We start from the raw sequence: 21,286 nt of genomic DNA on the forward strand, positions 1-21,286 counted from the left end.
TGTTCAGAATTTGAATTCTCATTAACAACTGCAATCACTGGGTGACTGTTTTATGCCTGGAATTTGATTCTCACCCTCTACAAGGGTGTAATTGTGTCTCTTCTGCTTTGTTGCTGCAGAATAACTCCCACTCCCCTGGGAGAGGGGAAGAGCACCACCACTGTTGGCCTTGTCCAAGCCTTAGGAGCACACCTTCACCAGAATGTCTTTGCCTGTGTTCGGCAGCCTTCTCAGGGGCCAACTTTTGGCATAAAAGGTATGATTGTTCTGTTGCTTGCAGTTGGCCTACAATGGGCAAAGATGACATTCAGAACTACTATTCTGCTGCACTGTAGTTTTACCTTATTTCTAGTTACAATTGCATTTATTTTAAGAAAAAAGAGCTTTAGGTAAGTTCTTCAGTTTTGTCTTCGAGGTACTGTGTTGGGATTTAAACTCAGCTGCCCAATGGTAGCTGCCCTCTTGGAGCTGTTAAGCAAACATGTAACAGCACTCTGGGCTGGAGGCACCTGGATTGGTGTGGTCTGACTGTTGTCTCTCTGCAGGTGGAGCTGCAGGTGGTGGCTATTGTCAAGTTGTCCCCATGGAAGAGGTAATTCTTTATACAAAGCCTCATTGCACTTACAGCTCACAGACCTTGGAGAGATACTGCAGTCAGATAACTTAGAAAATCTATAAGTTGATGACTCTAGTGTAGCGCTTGCAAGAACTGGGTCCTTGATTTCAGCAAAGCTTTTTTTTTTTAGCAAACAATCATCCTTGGCTTGTTTCAGAAGTGTGCCTTCATGGTAAGGGAACTTCATAGAGCCAGGAATTCCCAGTTCCTCTGTTCCCTCCCCTTCTCTGCCGTGAATTGCTGTATACCCTGGAGCAAAGTACATCCTGTGCCTCATTTTCCCAGCACTGAAATGAAGATGATAATGGTTTAATGCATTTTGGAAGAATATTGCATAGTTCTGTCAGCTGTGGTGGCCACTGACTCTTTCCATGAGCTATTTTGGTGTACTTGTGTTTTAGATTACTGACATGAACTGGGAAAAGGGAATTTGGGAATCAGCAATGCTGAGACCTCAGCCTGTGGGGGGCTGGCACTGGAGCATGTTTGTGGTGTGACTTGGCAACAAGTGAAATTCTGTGTCTGGAGGCAGGGAATTAAGAAGCACGTGTAGCATGTGCTCTCGTGCCTCTCTCAGTTCTCAGAGTAATTGCCTGTAGAATTGTACCTTTGTCTCATGCACTGTAGATTGACACAGGACAATTTCAGGAAGAAAAGCAGAAACTATCAAAAGGGCTGTTTGTTCTAATTGATGCAGCAAGTCCATAAAAGATAAAGATGTTCAGGAGGCAGAATATTGATTTAGTCATGTGCCAAGAACATGTGCGAAGGATAGATGTGACAGGAAAAATAACCTCCTCCTCTTTGGGAGTGTTAATAAGACAAGCCAAAATACCTGACTGTGTGCAGCAGTGGGAAACAGCCACGCTCTAGGAACCAAACTGGCTGGGATGACTTTCTTAAAGTATAGTCCACATGGTACAAATACACACAGTTTTGTGGGGGTGTTTTAGTAAATGCACATCTGGTAAAATTAAAGGATCTGGAGTCACTAGTTACAATAATGACCTTGATACATCATTTAATAATTCTGCATGCAGCTTTCATCCTATGAAAAAATATAGCCAGTGAAAAACTTTTGAGTCCATACTTCAGAACCAAGGTAATAATAATTGCTTCTTGTTGCATGTATGCAGAATGAGACAGCAATTAGCATTTACGAATTAGGATTTATAATCAGTGTGTGACTAGCTGCATTCTGTTTTAGCTTTGTGGGTTTTGAGACCACAGTAAAAAGGCTTCAAAAAAATGGTATTGTAAGGTATTCTGTCATATCACCTTTTCTAATATCCCCTTTTCATCTTCTTTCTTTGCTGCTTTGCTAGAGATGAAGAGGGTTGTTTTAACCACACCTTTTACTCACCTGCCATAATCATTTAGGTTGGAAAAGGCCTTTAACATCACCACGTCCAACCATTCCCCTGGCACTGCCAAGCCCACACACTAAACTGTGTCCCCAAGTGCCACTGCATGTTTCTTAAATACCTCCAGGGACGGTGACCCCAGCACTTCCATGGGAAGCCTGTTCCCATGCTTGACAACCTTTTCCATGAAGAAATTTTCCCTCATATCCAATCTAGATCCTTCACCAGCTTCACAGCTACAGTGCAGCCAGATAACTCATGTAGGCAAACCCACTCAAACTATGTTTTAATGAGATAGAACTAAGAAAACTACTAGCAGTGTCACTGTGTAGTACGTGGTCTACAAGTTCTGCCTGTGATTCTCTGTTTGGGTGGTTACCTTAAGCAGAACTCTGTGCAACCACAGCTCCACTGCTAGTGCCGCACAAGGTTGCTAGTTCCAGTTTAGCTCAGATTCCCTTGTGGGAGCAGCAGCCACTTCAGCTAATGTATGTGTAAAACCTGCTGTGCAAATGAGGGGGTCAGGAGGAAGGTGATGGAGGAGCAATGCAGATCACAGAATCGCAGAATGTGCTGAGTTGAGTCTTTTTAAGTGTCAAGGAGCCTGTGAGAACTGTTCTGGTAGAGGGTAAAAGAAAAAAACAAACAACTTTTTATTTGGGAGCTTTGTTCTAGAAGTTTGTAAAATGACATGGATGTGGGGGAGGCATTTTTATGTTTTAGAAAAATTCTTTCCTCTCTTCCACATACTGCACTGAGCAATCTCTCCCCCTCCACCCTCACTCACTGTAACATTACTATTAATACTCCTCTTTCCATCTGTCTACGGTGAGTTGGAATAAATGAAAATTGCAGCAGGATGAGGTAACTGATATGTTTTCTGTCCTCTAGTTTAACCTTCACCTCACAGGTGACATCCATGCCATCACTGCAGCCAACAATCTGGTCGCTGCTGCTATTGACGCGCGTATATTCCACGAGCTGACTCAGTCTGACCAGGTACAATCCTTTCTTGCCATGCATTTGATCCCAGCCTGCTTTGGCCAGACTGTTTTGGGTGTGCCAGCAGTGCTGATTAAGTGTTTGTTTCATTCTGCAAGGCTCTCTACAACCGTTTGGTGCCGTCTGTTAATGGTGTCAGGAAGTTCTCAGATATTCAGATCCGAAGACTACAGGTGAGCTCTGTGCTTTCTCATTGGTTTCTGGTTCTCTTCCATTTACTCATCCTTCAGGTAGTCAGAGCTACCTTACAGAAGCCTTTGTTGTCCCCTAGGTCATTCTACTGGCATTTATTTTTTACATAAAGTGTGCAGAAGCGTGGTAACCCTTCATACAGCACAGGAAACAGTGAGATGCAGCCCCGAGGGGAGGAATCATTGATATAACTCGGTCATAATCACTCTGTGATTAACACAGTGGGAAGAGGTAGAGATTAGTGTCCTTTATTAGTGGTGTCAGTTCAGTGTCCTTAATGCAGTTTAAGAAAAGACCAGAATTAGTCTCTGTACCTAACACACAGTTACAGCTAGAGATTAGTGGTACCCATGCGACAGCCATGTAGATAATGCAGCACAAAAAAAGGCAATTCATAAAATTCAGCAAAAAGAGAACATAGAGAATTTTCTTTGTCTTACCCAGATTGAGAAAACAAAGAAAAGTGAAAAAAATGCCTGTTTCCTACATGGCAAATTTCTCCACTGCAAAAAAATTAAAAGAATTCCCAGTTAGATAAGTAGCCCTGTCATTGAATGGCAGTCCCTGAACAGCCCACAGCATCTCTGATCCTTGAAACTTCAGGGCATGTGCAAGTTCACATTGACTTCTGCAAAAATGAGGATTAGCGGATGAATAGTTTTGCACTGGGCTTGAACCTTGCAGCTAGGAGGACAGACTGGGCCCTGCTGAGCTTCTTCAAGGTACAAGCCTATTTTGTATTCAGGCTGGATCAGTTGTCCACTTGCAAGTCAGGAGCAATAGTCACTTGGGAAGGTAAAACTGATCTATTAATTGGCTATAATGTCTTAACCATTAGAGAATGTGTGGTTTGCTTTCACTGCTGAGCAAGAAATGATGTCCCACTGCATGGTGTTCCTGATGGACTGCTGAGGGAACTCTATCCTAACCACTCTTCTGGTTATTAAATGTCAAGATGTGCACAGGATGCTAATACTCCAGAAAGATGATATCTCTGTCATTGTTGTTGCTTATTTCCTTTTCTAAATGATATGCTTGAAGAGGAAAAGAACAGACTTTCTTCTTCCCTGCTGTTCTTCAGGAGAAAAATACGACTTAACTGTCTAGTTAATTAAGAAAACCTTACTCGTTCATAAATCAACTGAATCGTTTCCCTCGTGCCTAGGCTTGCGTTTGTATCAGGCTTCTTGAGATAATTCTTCTCTCAATTAAGCAACTTGGCAAACTGCCCATCCTCTCAGTGTGTTCAAGATCAGCTTTCTGGGATGCTGACAGCCTTGTGACTGAATTGTTTAATTCCTCCTTTGTGCTGCTTAACCAGCATGCTGAAAGCAATGGCTTTAAATATGTGTGGCTGTGTGCAGTGACCCCAGGCAAACTAATGAGAAAGGGATGTAAGCATGTGAGACTAATGACGAGAACAAGGCGTGGAAGGAACTGCAGAGCTGTCTCTTGCTCTTTCTGTAGGTGCCTTGCACAAAGCTTGGTGACAACCTGCCCTAATGAGCTCCATTGTCTGCCTTGCCCTTTACAAGCTGGACAGCAGCAAGCTCTGTCCACTATGTGCTGATATGGATCATCTTACCTTGTTGTGGGGTCTGGGAGAAAGGGCCCCAAAAAGGGGTCCTTATTTCTGAATATGCAGATGCTGCTGCCAAAGCCTCAGTGCTGCAGTATAAGGGTCATTTCTGTGAATCTTCTCACTATACCTTTTATTTGTCTTTCTTCCCATAGAAACTGGGCATTAACAAAACTGATCCTATGGCTTTGACAAAGGAAGAAGTAAACTCATTTGTGAGATTGGACATAGACCCAGGCACCATAACATGGCAGAGAGGTACTAGAGACATTAAATGAAAGGAAATGTGTGTCAGAAGAGACGTTTGCAATTGCAGCTGAAACTGTGTTTCCTGGGAAAATGGGAAAGAGAGCAGAGCTGGCCCCTCCTTCATTAAGTTTGGTGGGATAGTTGCCTGCAGCTGGGATCCCATTTCTAAATGGTCTAACACAGGGTCTTGAATCTGCTCTGAATTCACAAATATTAAGAGTTGGCTAATGGGTGCAAGTTAGTGTTCCTGGATTTGTCAGTCACTGAGAGAGTTGAATTTCGCAGCTGTAGCCAACAGCCTTTTTACCTGGCTGCTCTGTGAGTAAGGAGAGGGTTCTGCTCTGGGATTCAACTCAGTTTTAATCTGCCCACTTGCTCTGTCAGGGACTGGCAGCAAATGAAGGCCAGATTTTTTTAAAGGTTTTTAAGGATAGTTGAAGGTAAGATCATTCTCTGGTCTGGCAGATTTAATATTTCACTATCAAAAGAATTTTAAAAGTGAGCTTCTTTCCTGAGTTAGGCTCCAAGAGTATTGCTTTTTCTTCTTTCTTTTAAAATATAGTGTGACATGTATTCTCCAGAATTTGCTTCATAATCTGTAACGAGGCTAAAGTAGTCTGCCTCATGGGAAATACTTCATAAAACGCTTGGAATATTTCAAGCATATAGAAAGAAACAGCAAATTTAAGCCAGTATTTCACAGTTTGTGTTTCCAAGGTAATTTGACTTAATGGAGCTATGTGAAACAATTCTCACTAAATTACAGTATCTGACCATTTTATCACTTAACTTATAAAGTGATAATTTTGTTTCTTTTTGACTGCAGTAATTTCCTGAATTCATATTGGTTAATGATGGCGAAAAATCAATTGTAATAATATTAGCAGTTCTGATTTTCAGAGAACCTCTGGTCTGGTGGTTAATGCACACAAAGGGATGCAGACTCTCTCTGGATGCAGTGCAGAGTCTGGTGTGTCTGTGGGTATCTTAACTTCATTGCAGTTTTTGTGTAAGAATCACGTTGAGAAGCACTTGCCATTCTTTAGGAGAGGATGGTTTCTCTAACTGCCATCTTCTCTTCACTGATGACCTGGCTGGGTGTTTGTCACAGGGCTTAGATGTGAATTTATGACTTGGCAGTGTGACATCTTACCTCTCTGATTCCTTGCAGTACTGGATACAAATGACAGATTCCTTAGGAAAATCACTATTGGACAGTCTCCAACAGAGAAAGGCTTCACACGAACGGTAATTGTTCCCTTTTCTTGCATGTTTTAAAAAGTACTTTGGACAAGGTGTTCCTAAAGCAAGTTTCTGTAACTCCAGCTATTTTCTTCTTTTACCTCTACCTTGTTAAAAAGAAAGGAAAAAGTCTTCTCAACCAAACAGTTAAATTTGCTACCAGTGCTGTGTTTAGTTTTATTGTCTGTTCCCTCCTTCCTGTTCTCTTCTGAATATTGGCTTCCCAAACTGGGATGTCTGTGGCGTAACAGTGGTACACAAGTGCCCTTTCTAAAGATGGTACATGACAATGGTTCATCTTCACTACTGCAGGTGTTTTGGGTGGAGTGTATCTGGCCAAAACTAGGCACAGTATCTGAGCTTGTCTAGATTAATTGTATAATCAATAGAATAAGAGAGGCAATTGGGCTGTGACTCCCCCCTCATCCCTTAAGTAAGTGTCAAATTTATAGTTCAAATGAACAGTGCTCAGATAAACCTGTTTCTTTTGACTTGAAATGTCCTTAGGGTGCTTAGCTTCCCTAAGGTGGAAGTGTCTGCATTATGTCAGATGAATTCTACCCTTGATTTCCTATAGAATCTGAGTTTTTTTGTTGTCTTTTACTGTATTGTTTAGCAATAATCAGATGAGTTAGTAAGCTCAGTGTTCAAAACCAGAATTTGTTAGTGTTGAGTGTTCTTACATGAATCACTAATGTACGTGCCAGGAGAGACACGTAATAGCAACAGAATGAGTAGGTTTTACTTAATTTTGCAGAAAAAAAATCCAGTTTAAAATGGCCAAATTAAATGAACTGTGTTCTGAGATCAGTGTTTTGGATTTCTTGTATATTGTATGTCTGTATTTTTTTCTTTCTCTTTTTTTTTTTTTTTGTGATGGTGATGATTTTCCTTGTTTCAAGAATTGAACAGGGGTAAGGATTGCTGGAAGGGAATCCTAATGAATTCACATCCTTCATTCATTTATTGCAGGCTCAGTTTGACATCACGGTGAGCAGTGAAATCATGGCAGTCCTAGCCCTGGCTGATGCGTTGGATGATATGAAAAAGCGATTTGGCAGAATGGTGGTAGCTTCCAGCAAAAAAGGACAACCAGTTACAGCAGATGACCTTGTAAGAGTCATTGTCATTAAATGCTTTTTCCTCTTATTTCTGAAAGTCCTTGGATTAAAAGGCAGACAGATGCTTCTGTGCAGAAAAAATTTAACATATAGAAGATCAAAGATAAAATCCCAGCCCCTGCAGTTAGTGAAGGTTTTTTACTTCAGTGTGGCTGCCACCTTATCCAGAGAGGATGTGTGTGTTGACCTGGGCAGGGACAGGGGTCCTGTGTGATGTGCTGTGTGTCAAGTTGAAACTGGCACCACAGGAGTTACGGGGTAAATACGTGGTGGTTTCTGCATAAAAAGCATGTTTATGAATCAGAAGAACTCAAAATGCATCCTGCTGGCCATCCTGTTTCTTAGGCTCCCTGGAGTGAGGAAAACATTGAGCAGGAACAAAGCCTTGTGTAAATTTAATTACAGACAATGAAATACCTTCTTCCGGGAGTCTGTGAATGCTATAAAAACCAAAGCCTTTGCAAAAAAAGTGTGTGTTCTCTGTAAGGCAGCCTTTGATGAGGTACACAAATATTTAATTTCCACTGCATGAAATGCTGAATGTCATAGCACTGGTGATGCCTGTTACCAGTTTATGAAGTGTATAAAGCATCCCTAAGCAGCAGTTGCAAGCTGCAGCACTATTTTGCAGCTGTCCCTCCAATAATTGTTAATTCTTGGCAGGTTTGTGGAGTGTGTCAAATAGCACATTCCCAAATGGTGCTTCAGCGTGGTTTCAGGGCAATGCCCTGTGTCCCAGGCACTTCTTCCTGACCTGGGTTTCCAGCTGGGTGGGACAGGGCACTAAGGCTTACCCAGCTCTTGCTATCTTGCTGCAGGTTTTTTGTTTTCTTGTGTTTTGGGGGGATGTGGGAGTGTTGTGTATTTGTTTTACTTCCTCCCAGGATAAGGCTATAAGTAACAGTAGATTGGTGGCCTGACTCTGGCCTTGCAGGAGAAGTGCCAGGCTGGAACCATTTATCTGTAAATCCCTATGTGAGACATTTGTTGGGAATGAGAAAGACCATGTGCCAAAGTTCTGTAGGCAGCTTTGAGATTTTAATTCCTACACTTAGCATGCTGCCAGTTTAACTTAAGTAACTGAGTTAAACCATTTTTCTGGAAAACAGGAGTCTTACTGCCCATCAGCTGTGTAGGCAGATGGTGCTTGGCTTTGGAGTTACTTGACTTTTCTGCAGAGTCCAGGTGATGGAAGTCTTTCATCTCAACTTTTTTTAAACTTTTTAAAAGTCTAATTATATCTAATTCTGTCCATTCCAACTGCAGAATGGAGGATGGTATCAGACATCCAACAGGTTCTCTTGTCTGTTACATGTTTGCACTGATGGCAGCCACTGGCTTGTGTTGTTAGGACCATGTTATACACTCCTCATGCAGGCAGAAATGTGGTGATTGCAGAGACCTGGCTGGGTCCCACTGCTGTGATGCAACCAATGCCATGACTGTGCTACCAGCAAGTGCAAAAACAATCTGGGAAGAAATGTGGAATCAAAAACTGACTGCAGGTTGTTAGAGCTGGGATGTATCGAAGTGCCACTGAGCGACACGGGTCTGAAATGTCGCCATGGAAATCTCGCTCTGTAGTTTTCATTATTGTGGAGATGAGTGAAGTCTTATTTAACATTAAATGCTAAATAAGCTTTCATGTGGCAAGATTGAAAGTAATGAACCAAAGCAGTTGAATGTCTTATAAAGAAATAGTCTTTCATATCTTTGAGTGCTGCAATTCAGTTGAAATTGAAAGGGAAGAAAAAGCCATTATGGGTCAAGGTTTTCATAACTGCTGTGAGCATTTGGCTCAGGACTCATGACTGCAATTTAGTTACTTTTTCAAGTGCTGGGTAACAGCTGGTTTGGTTTCCACTGGACTGTCAGTCACAAGAATGACCAAGTCCACATTTTTTTTTCCCAAAGCATATGGGAATGAAATCACAAGGCTTTCATTGCACAGGAAGCAGAATTCAGCAGGGTACGTGGCTGCACCTGGGAGGAAATACGGGCTCTAGTGTTTGCCTTTCATGTCAGCCTGGTTGTTCTTATCAGCACAGAGGTTCACTTTAAAAGTTGTTTCTGCACAAGAGACTTGAGCAGGGTGTAGCAGGTTGTTATGACATTTTGAGGCCAGTATGTAGACAGAGTTGCTGAAAAGAAGAAAATCCAAGATAGATCCACCAGCAAGATCTAAGAACATTGCTTTGTGCTGCTGAATGGGCTACAGTAAACCATACTTATTGAAAGGTTACTCCCTTGCTGCTCTTATCTGCTAACCTTGCCATAGCATTGAAACATGAATTAATTGTTCTTTGTGCCTTTGCTATGAAGTGATGGCCCAGCAAGGTCACAACCAAGAGGCTGCTCCCACCAGAAATCACAGATCCTCTTACAGGAATGCTTTGCCCTGACTAGAGTTAGTTCTGTGTTGAGCAACTTCTGGTTCTGGTACCAAAAGCCCACCAGGACAAAAATCAGAGCTTTGACACTGCATAGGAACCATCTCAAGGTCTTGGTACATGTGGAAACTGATTGTCCTTTTATGTTTCAGGGAGTGACTGGAGCTCTGGCTGTCTTGATGAAAGATGCTGTTAAACCAAACCTCATGCAGACACTAGAGGTGAGCACAGATGATTTGCTTCTTGGCTCTGAGAAGGCACTCAGCAACTGGTTTAGTTCATTCATCACAGTCAGAGTTGGGGATTTACTGTGGTTTCCTCCTCAGGGCTAGGGGAGAGGGCTGAGTTCCTTCTGGGTCTGCCATTGGCGTGTGGGATGACCCTGAGGAAATGCACTAAACTTTGCTATGTCTTTGTTCCGTTGTCTTTAATGTCAAGAAGTGTTTTGGGAATTTAAATGGTGTGGATGAAGGAGAATGATGAAGAGTTGCTGGGATTTAGCCATCCTTTTCCTAAGAGGATTAGTACCTCCACTTGTGGAGATTATAATAATCCTGTTTGCCCTGTAGTCCTTATTGCTGATAACAAATGTGTGATCAGAAGGCTTTAAGATCTGTCTTCTAAAAGCGTTTTTCTTTACTTTCAGACACCACAGTACTTAGCTTCTGACATGCTTCATATTTGCAAAATTGCACTTTCTGATTTTCTCCTTCTCTCCCACATCTCCCCTGTTCTAGGGAACACCAGTGTTTGTTCATGCTGGACCTTTTGCCAATATTGCACATGGGAATTCCTCTGTGTTGGCAGACAAAATAGCACTGAAGCTTGTGGGGAAAGATGGTTTTGTTGGTAAGTGTGTGGAGTGTGGGGTATTTTTATTTCTTTTTTATGTTGGAGGGAGGGATCTGCCTTTTTTTATCATAACTGTCTTTAGGCCCTTTTTTTTTTTTCTTGGAAGAAGATTCTGGTTTATATGATCAGCGTATGATTTCTTCACCCAGAAATCTTTCACAAACTTCTTTTTATTTCCTTTTCTAGTTACAGAAGCAGGATTTGGTGCAGACATAGGCATGGAGAAGTTCTTTAATATTAAGTGCCGCTATTCTGGTCTCCGGCCTCACGTGGTGGTGTTGGTTGCTACTGTCCGAGCTCTGAAAATGCACGGGGGAGGACCTGCAGTAAGTACTGGGAAGGTTTTCAGTAGGCCTGAGGGGCTGTTCCTGTTGCTCTGATCCAGTCACTTAGAACCCTGTGGGGTTTGATCAGCTTGAAATTGTCTTGAAATTCACAGTTGTAAAAGGAATTGATATTTCCCTGTTTGGCAACAGCTTCATTGTAGTGTATTAGAGGTTCATAGCTGCTGGTTTTATTGCCCTAGTGAAGTGCCTGCATGCTGGGCCAAGTGTGACAGTCCCAGAGTCAGTCATGTGTTTTATCATGCAGTCTTTTATTCTTCCTTTTATTTTTTTCTTACAAATGAAAAGGATCAGCATGGAGGAGTAGGATGTTGTATCTTGATACCGTTTTAATAAGAGTCAAGCGTGGATTGCTGTAATGGATAGAAGTCTAATGGGCCTCCATTTCTTCCCTTTTTTTTGCAGGTCACTGCTGGGGTACCTTTGCCAAAGGAATACACAGAAGAGGTAATCTTAAGCTGTTGTGACAGTGGACCAGCTAACTGTGGTCGTGGCATGATGGTGTCATGCAGTGCCTGCCTGGATTACTAGTGTGTCACTTACTTAGCTGCCACAGAAAGGCTGCTTCATAGAAGCTGTAATGTTCTTTTTTTTTTTTTTATGATGTTACTTTGGCTCTGCTCTTTCAAGCATTTATTGTCCTTGACCTAGCCAATGTTCAGAGCCTCTTTTTTCCTCCTTAACTCACACAGTTGCTTGTGTGCTCAATTTTTCATAGTAATACCTACTCTGTTTCCCCAACCCTCTCGGTGTGGAGTAATTACTTGGCTGAAATACTGTCTCCGAAAATATTCAGAGTGCCTCTCTAATTACTCTCTCCTTAGCAGCGGTTTTTGCAAGTAAGTGAGGAAAGTGAACTAAAGTCTCACCTTCCATCCTTGTGCCTTGAATGGTTACATACACTTGGATAATTTATCGGGCTCTTTACATTGCTGCAGCTCTTTCACTCGTAGAGCTACTGTATATATTGTCCTTTGCATAGGAAGGGATGAAATGTCTGAATTTCCAGGAATAGTCTCTGATGCTGCAAAATGTAAATATATGTAAACTGAAAGCTGTTGCCACAGACTTCAAACGGATGTCATGAAATTCACTGCTGGTGATATTTAATACATAAAGAGAAATGTGTCAGAGAGAAACTGAGGCTTTACTGTGGGGAGTTAATGAAAACAGGTATTAACTTTTTAAGAATAACAAAAAGTGGTAAAAAGGGATTTCCCTTATCTTGGCTTGATAGCTGAAACCAGTGATCATTAGAAGCAGTCACTCTTTTTCCTGCCTTCTGCCCAAGAGCATGCAGTGGTCTGGACTGTTCAGAAAGCAGCACTGGGGTTTTGTCTTTGTGGTTTCATTCCCAGTTTGACATTTTTACCATTAGCTTTTGGATTTAGTGGGTTTGGAACAAAAGTTTCCCTGTCCCTGATAAAATATGCTTTCTGCTTGCTGTCATCTTCATAGAATCTTCAACTGGTGGCAAAAGGCTGCAGCAACCTAAACAAGCAAATCCAGAACGCACAGATGTTTGGTGTCCCAGTGGTCGTGGCTGTCAATGCTTTCAAGTAAGTGAGCTGGGATGGGGAGGTGATGCAGAGGTGTAACATTTTAGCACTTCATACACTGTGTTTAACACAAACTCTTGTTTTCAGTGCTGTTGATGTGTTGTTGGCAGCATTTCCAAATGGGAATGCAGATTGAGTCATAAAACCGTAGCATGACCTGGGTTGGAAAGAACCTTAAAGATCATCCAGTTCCAGTCCCCTGCCATGAGTAGGGACACCTTTCACTAGACCAGGTTGCTCACAACCCCATCCAACCTGGCCTGGAACACTTTCAGGAACACTTTCAACACCTGGGCAACCTGTTCCAGTGCCTCAGCACCCTCACAGTAAAGAATTTTTTCCTAGTATCCAGTCTAAACCTATTCTGTCAGTTTGAAACCATTCCCCCTTGTCCTGTCACTACATGCTCTTGTAAGAAGTTTCTCTCCAGCTCTCTTGTAGGCTGCCTTCAGATACTGGAATGCCACAGTTTTGCATTGTTGGAAAATGCATGAATTGGGCTCTGCATGTTGGACTGCACAGGAAACAACCACTGTGTGGTCTTTTTGTGCAGCAGAAGTACTTTGAGATGTGGTGTTAAAGCTGATGCCAGCCAAGGAGGAGGCTGTGGTGGATAACCCCTGAGCAGTTTCTGGTAGCTGTGATTTCTTTGGACAGGTTTTGGATCTTGTCAAGAGCAGACATTCATTTACTGTGTGTGCATTCTGGTACAAACATGCAAACTTCTTCTTTGCAGGACAGATACCAAGGCTGAACTGGCCCTTGTAGTACAACATGCAAAGGAGGCAGGAGCATTTGATGCTGTGGAGTGCACTCACTGGGCAGAGGGAGGGAAAGGAGCCCTGGCCCTGGCCCGAGCTGTTCAGAGAGCATCCCAGGCACCCAGCAACTTCAGGTTCCTCTATAATGTGGAGGTAGGAACTTGCACTATTACAGAGATGCTTTGTTTGTATCAGTTGGTTTCACTAGCTTAAGTTGCTTGGGGCTGTCTAAAAGGCTGCCTGAGAAATTGAGTAGAAATGTGGTGTTAGAATTGTAACATTGATTCCGCCAGTCTCAAAGACATAGTTAGTCAGTTCTTACTGTTTTGCTACCTACTGAAATACTGAAACACGTTTTGAAAACACTCACTCTCTATTTTGCTCTACAGCAAATGGAATTAAGCCTTATGTCTACAGATGGGCGCTTCACAACACATGTGGAGGATCTGAAACTGCTGTGGTGCTGCAGGTCTTTGTACTTTGGCCACACTGAGTTGCCTGTCTTTTTTGTTTCTCTAGCTGCCTGTTGTAGATAAGATCAGGCTTATTGCCCAGCAGGTCTATGGGGCAAGAGACATTGAACTGCTTCCAGAAGCACAGGAGAAAGTTGCCCTGTACACTAAGCAGGTGAGTTTTCCACATCACCTGGTAGCAGTGGTGCTTTTCATTTAAAATTATCATACTAAACAGTAGTGTTCAAGCTGTGTTTGAAGGGAATCCTCACTCAAATCATGTCCTTGGGAGTCATTAAATGCTGCTGTGGCAGAGGAAGAAGAGGATGTGGGAAAGAAGAAACTGACTCTGTCTTCTGGTGAAGAAGACAGAACTCACTCATGTGGCCCAGGACCATCCAGTAACCATCTGTGATAGTTTTGGGGAGAAAGGGCAGGAGGATTTAGTGATCTTTCTCTACTATACTCTCCAGTCTTTCAGCATTTAGAGAATTAGGGAATTACAAGTCATTACGCTGGTTTTAAATAGTCTCTGATTATTTTTTCATCTTGTTCCATTGAGATCAAGTTCCACTAATTAGTTTTTGAGTCCATGTGGATTTTTGTCAGTCACAATTACGTTGGGGAAAGAGTTCTATGGATTATACAAGACTTGTTGTGGAAAGTTTTTAAAGTTTTGAACCTGCCATCTGGTTGTTGAATTTGATGTTTTCTGGTTGCTGTGTTGCTTTTGCTGTTCTCTGGCATGACATTGTTGTGAATTTACTGGCTTCTGCATTATTGAAAGTCTTTGAAGAGAAGAGCAATGTGAGGACTGGCAATTCATTGGTTGCAGACTGCTGTAACCAATTTTCCTTTTGTAGTCCATTTACTACTGGTGTCTATAGCTTCTCACTTTCATGCTTCTTGTATATTCCTTTACAAATCCATCCAAATCCCAAAGGCATGTAATTGCCACTTCCTCATGACCTGCAGTTGTATTGATCAAACATTTCTAATTAACTGACCTCATCTGAACAAAAGTTGTAACTCTGAGCTGTTGAACATTTTGGGAAGAGAGTAGAAAGTAAGTTGTCTATCACGGTTGTATATCCAGCACTTCCATACCATTAATTTTTTCCTCAGCTGGATGTGCCAAGGGACATGGTGGTTCTTTCTTTAGTTCTTAATGAGGGGGTGGGGAGAGAGTTTGAGAGAGAAGGAATGGAGATGCAGAATGATCAATGGATCTGATAGGCTGTGGATGAAGCACTTGCTGGGGAATAAAATTTCTGATGTCTGCAAAGAATAGCACAATAGAGCAATTACATTTTTGTACTGGAAAAATTACTGTTTTTTCCACTTATGTCATTCCTTTTCTTTCTCTTTTCCCAGGGGTTTGGAAACCTGCCAATCTGCATGGCTAAAACTCACTTGTCATTATCTCATGACCCTGAACAAAAAGGAGCACCTACAGATTTTGTTCTGCCAATCCGAGACATTCGGGCCAGCGTTGGGGCTGGATTCTTGTATCCACTAGTAGGAACGGTATGTGATAGCTGTGGGGTGAGGAAAAAACTTCATGTGCATTCCAGGAATCACTTACTATTATGTATCTTAAATTAGGAGAGTCCTTGTTACTTACAGTTGGTGTTTTAGCAGTCCAGTATATCAGATGCCTTAATAGGGATTTTTCTCAGGGGGAAGAGGGAGGCTGAAATAGGCCATATGACATGTGAATAATTAGCAAGGCCCTGCTGTATCCCTCAGGACCTACATCTCTCTTTTCCTCAGTTTTGAGAAAAGGGTGAGCTCTGTAGTTACTGAATTCTAGGAACAGCAGTCTGGTAGAGGGAGAAATCCTTGGCCCACCTGGTTGCTGTTGTGACTTTGCAATCCTGGTGAAAGCACTTTGCAGGTGACCTTTGTGTACACCTGTGGATCAGGGTAGAACAAGGCAACCCTTCCTAAGCTTACAGAGCAGATGCCTCTGGATGAGACACCCCCAAAGCAAAGCTGACCTGTGCTATCAATCATTTATCAGGCTCCCCTCCTCCTCAGTTCTCATGGTTTTGCTGACCATCTGTTTGCTGTTCAGCCTGCAACAATTCCAACAACTCATTTCACTGTGCCCCTGAGTTTCTAGTTTCTGTTCTTTGATGTGATTGGCATAATGTCAGCTGAGAGGGGAGAGAGTAGCAACAATGGAAACAGGATCCTGGAACAGCTTTGATATGAATTGCCTGGCAGAAAGAGGAGCTATCTGCAAAATGAACTCACATTCAGGTTTGCATCCGTAGAAACAACACTAGGATGAAAGGATCCACTGGAAATCTTACCTGGGGAATCTCTTCCGGGCAAATGTTGAGTAACTAGTTAGATTACCTTAGGGCATGAGGCAGTTGGAGCAAGCAGCTCTTTTTCTTGTTTATTAGGCCTGAACCTTTTTATGAAATCTTCATGGCAACATGTTTGTTATAATAAAGTTTCAAAAGCATTAGGGGTGCATGACTCAGTTGATGAAGTTTGCTGATTTAAGAGTTGGATCCTCTATTTCTTCCAATGCTAGCTAGAGCCAAATATTGGCTGCCTTTTTCTTTTAATTCTTTTTTTTTTTTAAAAAAAAGGTAGTTAAGGTTTCCAGATTGCCAAGCATAAATAAGGTAACCACATCCTGATTAAAGTCTGGCTCATCCATGTTCTAAAGATTAATGTATGTTTTGGGATAGAATGAAAGATAGCATGCCTGATCCTGTTAGAAATGGCATTTTTTGCAAGCCAAGATTTAGTCCAAACAATGATTTATTTTACTATTTATTTCATAAGCGTTGGAGAAGGAAAGAGTACACTGCATTAATGAGTAAACAAGAGAGATGTTTTCAGACATTAAAACTAACATTTGGGGTTTTTTTTCTGATGTCTTCAGTTTCTATGGAGTTGGACTTTTTCCTTTCTGCTCCCTTACCAGTTTGCTAATGTTTTCTTGGCCATGTAGCGAATCATGGTGTTAATTCTGCCAGAGTTAACAATAGGTCTTCTGGCTGGGACATGATCACTCTTCTGTGGTGTCTAAAACCCAGGGAATGGATGGCCTTTCGAGAAGCAGTCTGGGGCATTTTGAATCAGATCACTGTTTTAAACCCATTCAGGAGGGGATGTGTTAGCCTCAGAATAAATTTTTGGCAGCACCCATTGAACTGTGAGCTGAAAATGCAACAAATATGTAGCTCTATGCAGAAGCTTTTAGGATAAATGTGAGGTGAAATTAATCACTGGTGTGTGCCTATTCTTGTTATCTGAAGTTAATCACAAAGGCATGTCACATTTTATTTTTTTCTCAGCTTCTGAGTTTTGGATTTTTCCTTTCTGGCTCAAAGTCAAAACTGTTGTACTTCAATAAAACACTTTGAGCTTTTAAAGGAAATTTCAAAGGTTATCTAGATTTAAAGTGAAATAAATAATTGAGCTCAGATTGATTTGGTTTCTTTTCTGGTGCTGCTGCTGAATTGAAAACAATTCCTTTATTCAGCTCTGGTTTTTTAGATCCTAAATGGCATTTATTTTGAAAGATCCATAAGGGCAACAAATAATATATGTTTAATTGGTATTAGTTTTATTTGAAATCCTGCAAGGGGTTTGATTATACCCATGTGGGCTATGTTTTTCTTGTAAGTAAATAGTGTGAGTTGCCCTGTGTTCTTTTTGAGCACATGTGGTATTACAGGGGAGGAGGATAAAGGAGAAAAAGTTCATTCCTTCAGCTCTGAAAATAACTGAGTGCATGAAGCATTGTAGACACTTATACAGAAAATTAGTATCCTGGATGGAAATTATTCTGCACTGCATGGAAATTTGGGTTTTAAGCAGACTGCCTTTAAGTAATAGATAGCAGAGTAGCCACTGTGGGCTGCCCTGTGGATAGGAAAGGAGGACAAATTGACTGTTCATTTCAAAATAAAGTGCAAGAAATGGCAAAGTCAGGCACATTTTCAGCACCTCCTACTCTATTGAGTGTCACTCTCTCAGCTCCTGCTGTGGCCCTCTGAATCTGGAGGTGGAGATCTGCAAAGCTCCATGATTCTTCAGCAGTACATAAATAAATAGGAAGCTTCTTGCTCTTTGTGGCCAGAGACTGGGAGCTGGGAACAGGAAAACCCCTCTGGGCACTTTGAACTTCTTAATACTTGCTTGAGAGGTTCTTGAGAGCAAAATATTCATAGAGCTGAGTACAAAGACAAGGAATGGGGGTCCTTTCTGTGACTCCCCTCTTCTCTGTCTGGGAAGGCAGTGGCTCTCACAAAAAGCTAGTGCAGCCCTGGAATCCATTATAAAGAGGAGACTTTTTAAGTGATTTTTACCTCTGCGTAAGCCATGAAAGACTTGCGGTGGTACAGTACATGTGGGACTGGTGTTAGCACTTGTAAATGGCTTAGGAAGATGGGCTGGGACTCCAAAAGCTCCCTGAACAGTTTTGGGAACTGCAGAAAAGGCCTCACCAATAGAGCTTTGCCTCCTTGCTGCTTAGCTTATTATCAAAAGGAAGATGGGGAGGTAATTTGATTAGCGTGCAAAATACTTGCTCAGGGAGAAAATACCAGGTTGCCAAAGAGATCTTTAATCTAATGGAGACAGGCATAACAATACTGACTGTGAAAGCTGAGGCAGGGTGATGCAGATAGAAAATGAGACCTTTCAAATTCTCCCTTTTTATAAAAGCACTTAATGACCACTGACACAAACTACCAAACATGGTCACAAGTTGTCCACCTTTGTAGAGCCTCCGTGTTCAGCCTGTGTGTGCTGCTGTGCTAAATGCTGAGTTAGGGGAGGGGAAATGCTGTTGGCTGCAAGAATAAATCAGGCCAAGTGTAGTTTCTGCCAGCCTTGTGTTCTGCATCCCTGAAACTGGGTACTCGGCAGTGGGACAAGTGGAGAGGACTGGCCTGAGGCAGTAGTGCTGGCAGATGCTTTGTGAGCTTCAGTTCTGCCCCTGCACAGCCCTTCTGAGCATGTTCCAGTCAGAACTCACTTGTTCATCTCTGTTTAAGCTTTATCCCAGTTTAGAAAAAGCAAAACAAACACCAAACTATTTAAACGGTCTTCTCAACAGTAATTACTCCTAATTATTTAGCACGTCTAGTTCTAGACTCTTGAAGAACAGCAATCAACTGAGACTTTACAGTTGGTAAAGTTGTATTAAAAATTGTAGCTTCACTTTAGTACCCAGAAAACTGCCAGAAGTAATTGTCTCATCACAACATAGTCCATGAACATTCCTCCAACAGTGAACTGGTCAGCTGGATAGCCAAGTACGTAGCCAAATCTTGGGCTCAGTCACTTGCAGCTGCAGAAACCAAACTTAATCCTCATCATAAAAAGCAAAAACTTCGTATCTGTCTACTGAGCCAGGAGTTCCTGACTCTTATGGGGTGCTTCAAAATGGTCCATGACCATCATTTTCTGGTCTGTTCGTGTGCAAGGAGCTGCACTGCCTATTGCCATCGAAGTCTTCAGTCTTGGATCTTGTGCACAAAATGCTGCTGCTGCCATTTTAACGTTCTGTCTCTTGTTGTCCAGATGAGCACTATGCCAGGACTTCCTACAAGACCCTGCTTCTATGATATAGACTTGGACCCAGTGTCAGGAGGAGTTAATGGGCTCTTCTGAAAGGAATGATTAACCAAAGGTCAGTGCCTTCTTGAAGGCCTTCAATATTTGGGCTTTATTTTTCCAAAAATCTTGAGATAACGGAATTAAGCCAATCCCATATTATGCCATATGTTTCCAAATGACATTTGATTGTAATTCAGCCTGAAAGTTGCCTGCAGTACTATATAATAGTAATTAAATTTTTTTTGTTGTTTTTAGCTCCCAGAAGAACACCTGATGAGTCATGTAAATGGAACTGTGCTCTGATCTTCTTTTTAAGTCAGAACAAGATATGAGTGAGAATATAATGCAAGAAGTGACTGGAAGGAGGAGTGCTGAAGAATCCACCACTAACTTTTAATCTGTAGTAATTTTTAAACTGCTGTATTCAAGCTAGTTGACACTGAGCATATAAAGTATACTTCCTCTACCGACCTCCCGCTTCGTAATTGTAGCTGAAGCACAATACAGAAGCTTGGGTTTAATGACCTCTTTTGATTCAATGACATGATTTTTAATAATTAAGAATCCTAAAGCTGGAGCTGTTTGAAACAGTCTTGGGACTTAATTGTCTTAACCATCAGGGTTTTGCAGCATATATTATCTTTGAAAGTCTTGTTGGCTGCTGTTTCCCATTTGCCACGTGGATTCTCTGTTCCACTTCTCGCACTACGGGAGAACCTGCTGTGCCCTGACACTGCACCAGTGTCATTTCAAAGGAGCAAGGAGGAATCCCTTCGCTTCCCAGCGCTCTCCAGAAGTGCTTACCCTGGCTTCTGCTGTGAATTATTCCTGCAGGCACCTGAGCCACATCAGATACCCCAAGCCCAGCTGTGACTACTGTATTCTTCTGTCAATGGAATGAAACCTCTGGATATCAGATCTGGAGGGACTGGGTCTCTGGCCCGTATCTGTGGCTCCTACCACATGTGTCTTTTGAACCATTTTCTGCTCAGCCATAAGTGCAGTTACACCATTGACAAGCCTTGTTTCTGAAGGTTCCTTTTTGGTCAATAGAGACAACATAAATAGTGATCAAGTGACTTATAGCAGGTTTTGTCAGCAGGCCAAAAATAATTTTGTAACATGAAGATAGCGTTGCTGCCAATTTTTTAACTAATACAAATAAACTGGCAAATGCTTCAAGTGCTTTTTGGGTTTTAATGTATGCACTGAGATTACTAAATTAGAATTTATTTCTGTGATTAACTGCACACAACAGCAATCCTTGTATTGACAAGTAGGAGTGATTATTGCAGTAATAAGTAGCCTGCAATGCACCAGGGTGTGTGTATTTTAATCTGGTTTCCTTCCCTAGATGATGTATGTTGTCTGTAGGAAATAAACTACCTGAATTATTCTGTGAATGTGAGATACTTGCAGCTGACTGCAGAATATCTGAATTAAGAGTTGTGAGGCCCATCTGCTTGTATCAGAACTGAATCTAAAAACATTCCAAATTTGGTGAGAGCTGGGAGGATCAGGATGTAGGTGTGCACCAATGTAGGTAGTACACAGATACTGTGTGTGAATATATACATGTATATATATATATGGAGAGGAAGAGAGATCTATATCTCTTCCCTTATTCAGGAGGGGGGAATAATTATATAAAAGTTACCTGGTTCTGGCACAAGCAGACAGAACATTTTAAATAGTCAAAAGAGCATTTGAGATGCATTCATGGCCTCCTAAAAATGTTCCTTTGGATATTACCCAGCCAAGGATTTCCTGGCAGCCAGCAGAGCAGGCTCAGTTCCCTTGCAGGGGGTTGGGAGGGGTTCTTCCATTGCTGCCCAGCCCCCCTGCCTGGATGTGGGTGCCTCTTCACCTGCAGCTCCTGGGCCCAGCCTTTCCTGGAAGCAGGGTGCCAGAGTGGATGCTGCCAAGGCTGCTGTCAGTTCCTACATTTAATCTTCCCTGCTACACTGCTTT

At 42.0% G+C, this 21,286-nt stretch overlaps 1 protein-coding gene across 2 annotated transcripts in view; it reads left to right on the plus strand.

The window, feature by feature from the left end:
• Positions 1–20,723, plus strand: part of MTHFD1 (methylenetetrahydrofolate dehydrogenase, cyclohydrolase and formyltetrahydrofolate synthetase 1) — a 40,758-nt gene extending 20,035 nt beyond the window's left edge. For both annotated transcript variants that reach the window (XM_032110795.1, XM_032110796.1), the window contains exons 12-28: positions 120–256; positions 546–592; positions 2,872–2,979; positions 3,081–3,155; positions 4,909–5,011; positions 6,174–6,250; positions 7,217–7,357; positions 9,908–9,976; positions 10,493–10,604; positions 10,794–10,933; positions 11,357–11,398; positions 12,410–12,510; positions 13,247–13,424; positions 13,791–13,898; positions 15,098–15,250; positions 19,280–19,388; positions 19,571–20,723. In XM_032110795.1, the coding sequence (XP_031966686.1) occupies positions 120–256; positions 546–592; positions 2,872–2,979; positions 3,081–3,155; positions 4,909–5,011; positions 6,174–6,250; positions 7,217–7,357; positions 9,908–9,976; positions 10,493–10,604; positions 10,794–10,933; positions 11,357–11,398; positions 12,410–12,510; positions 13,247–13,424; positions 13,791–13,898; positions 15,098–15,250; positions 19,280–19,369 (1,681 nt within the window). In that variant the 3' untranslated portion in view covers positions 19,370–19,388; positions 19,571–20,723. The remainder of the gene's footprint in view (positions 1–119; positions 257–545; positions 593–2,871; positions 2,980–3,080; positions 3,156–4,908; positions 5,012–6,173; positions 6,251–7,216; positions 7,358–9,907; positions 9,977–10,492; positions 10,605–10,793; positions 10,934–11,356; positions 11,399–12,409; positions 12,511–13,246; positions 13,425–13,790; positions 13,899–15,097; positions 15,251–19,279; positions 19,389–19,570) is intronic.
• The last annotated feature ends 563 nt before the right edge of the window (positions 20,724–21,286 follow it).

The sequence above is a fragment of the Corvus moneduloides genome, chromosome 6 (genome assembly GCF_009650955.1).
Source record: "Corvus moneduloides isolate bCorMon1 chromosome 6, bCorMon1.pri, whole genome shotgun sequence".
In the NCBI taxonomy this organism is placed as follows: domain Eukaryota; kingdom Metazoa; phylum Chordata; class Aves; order Passeriformes; family Corvidae; genus Corvus; species Corvus moneduloides.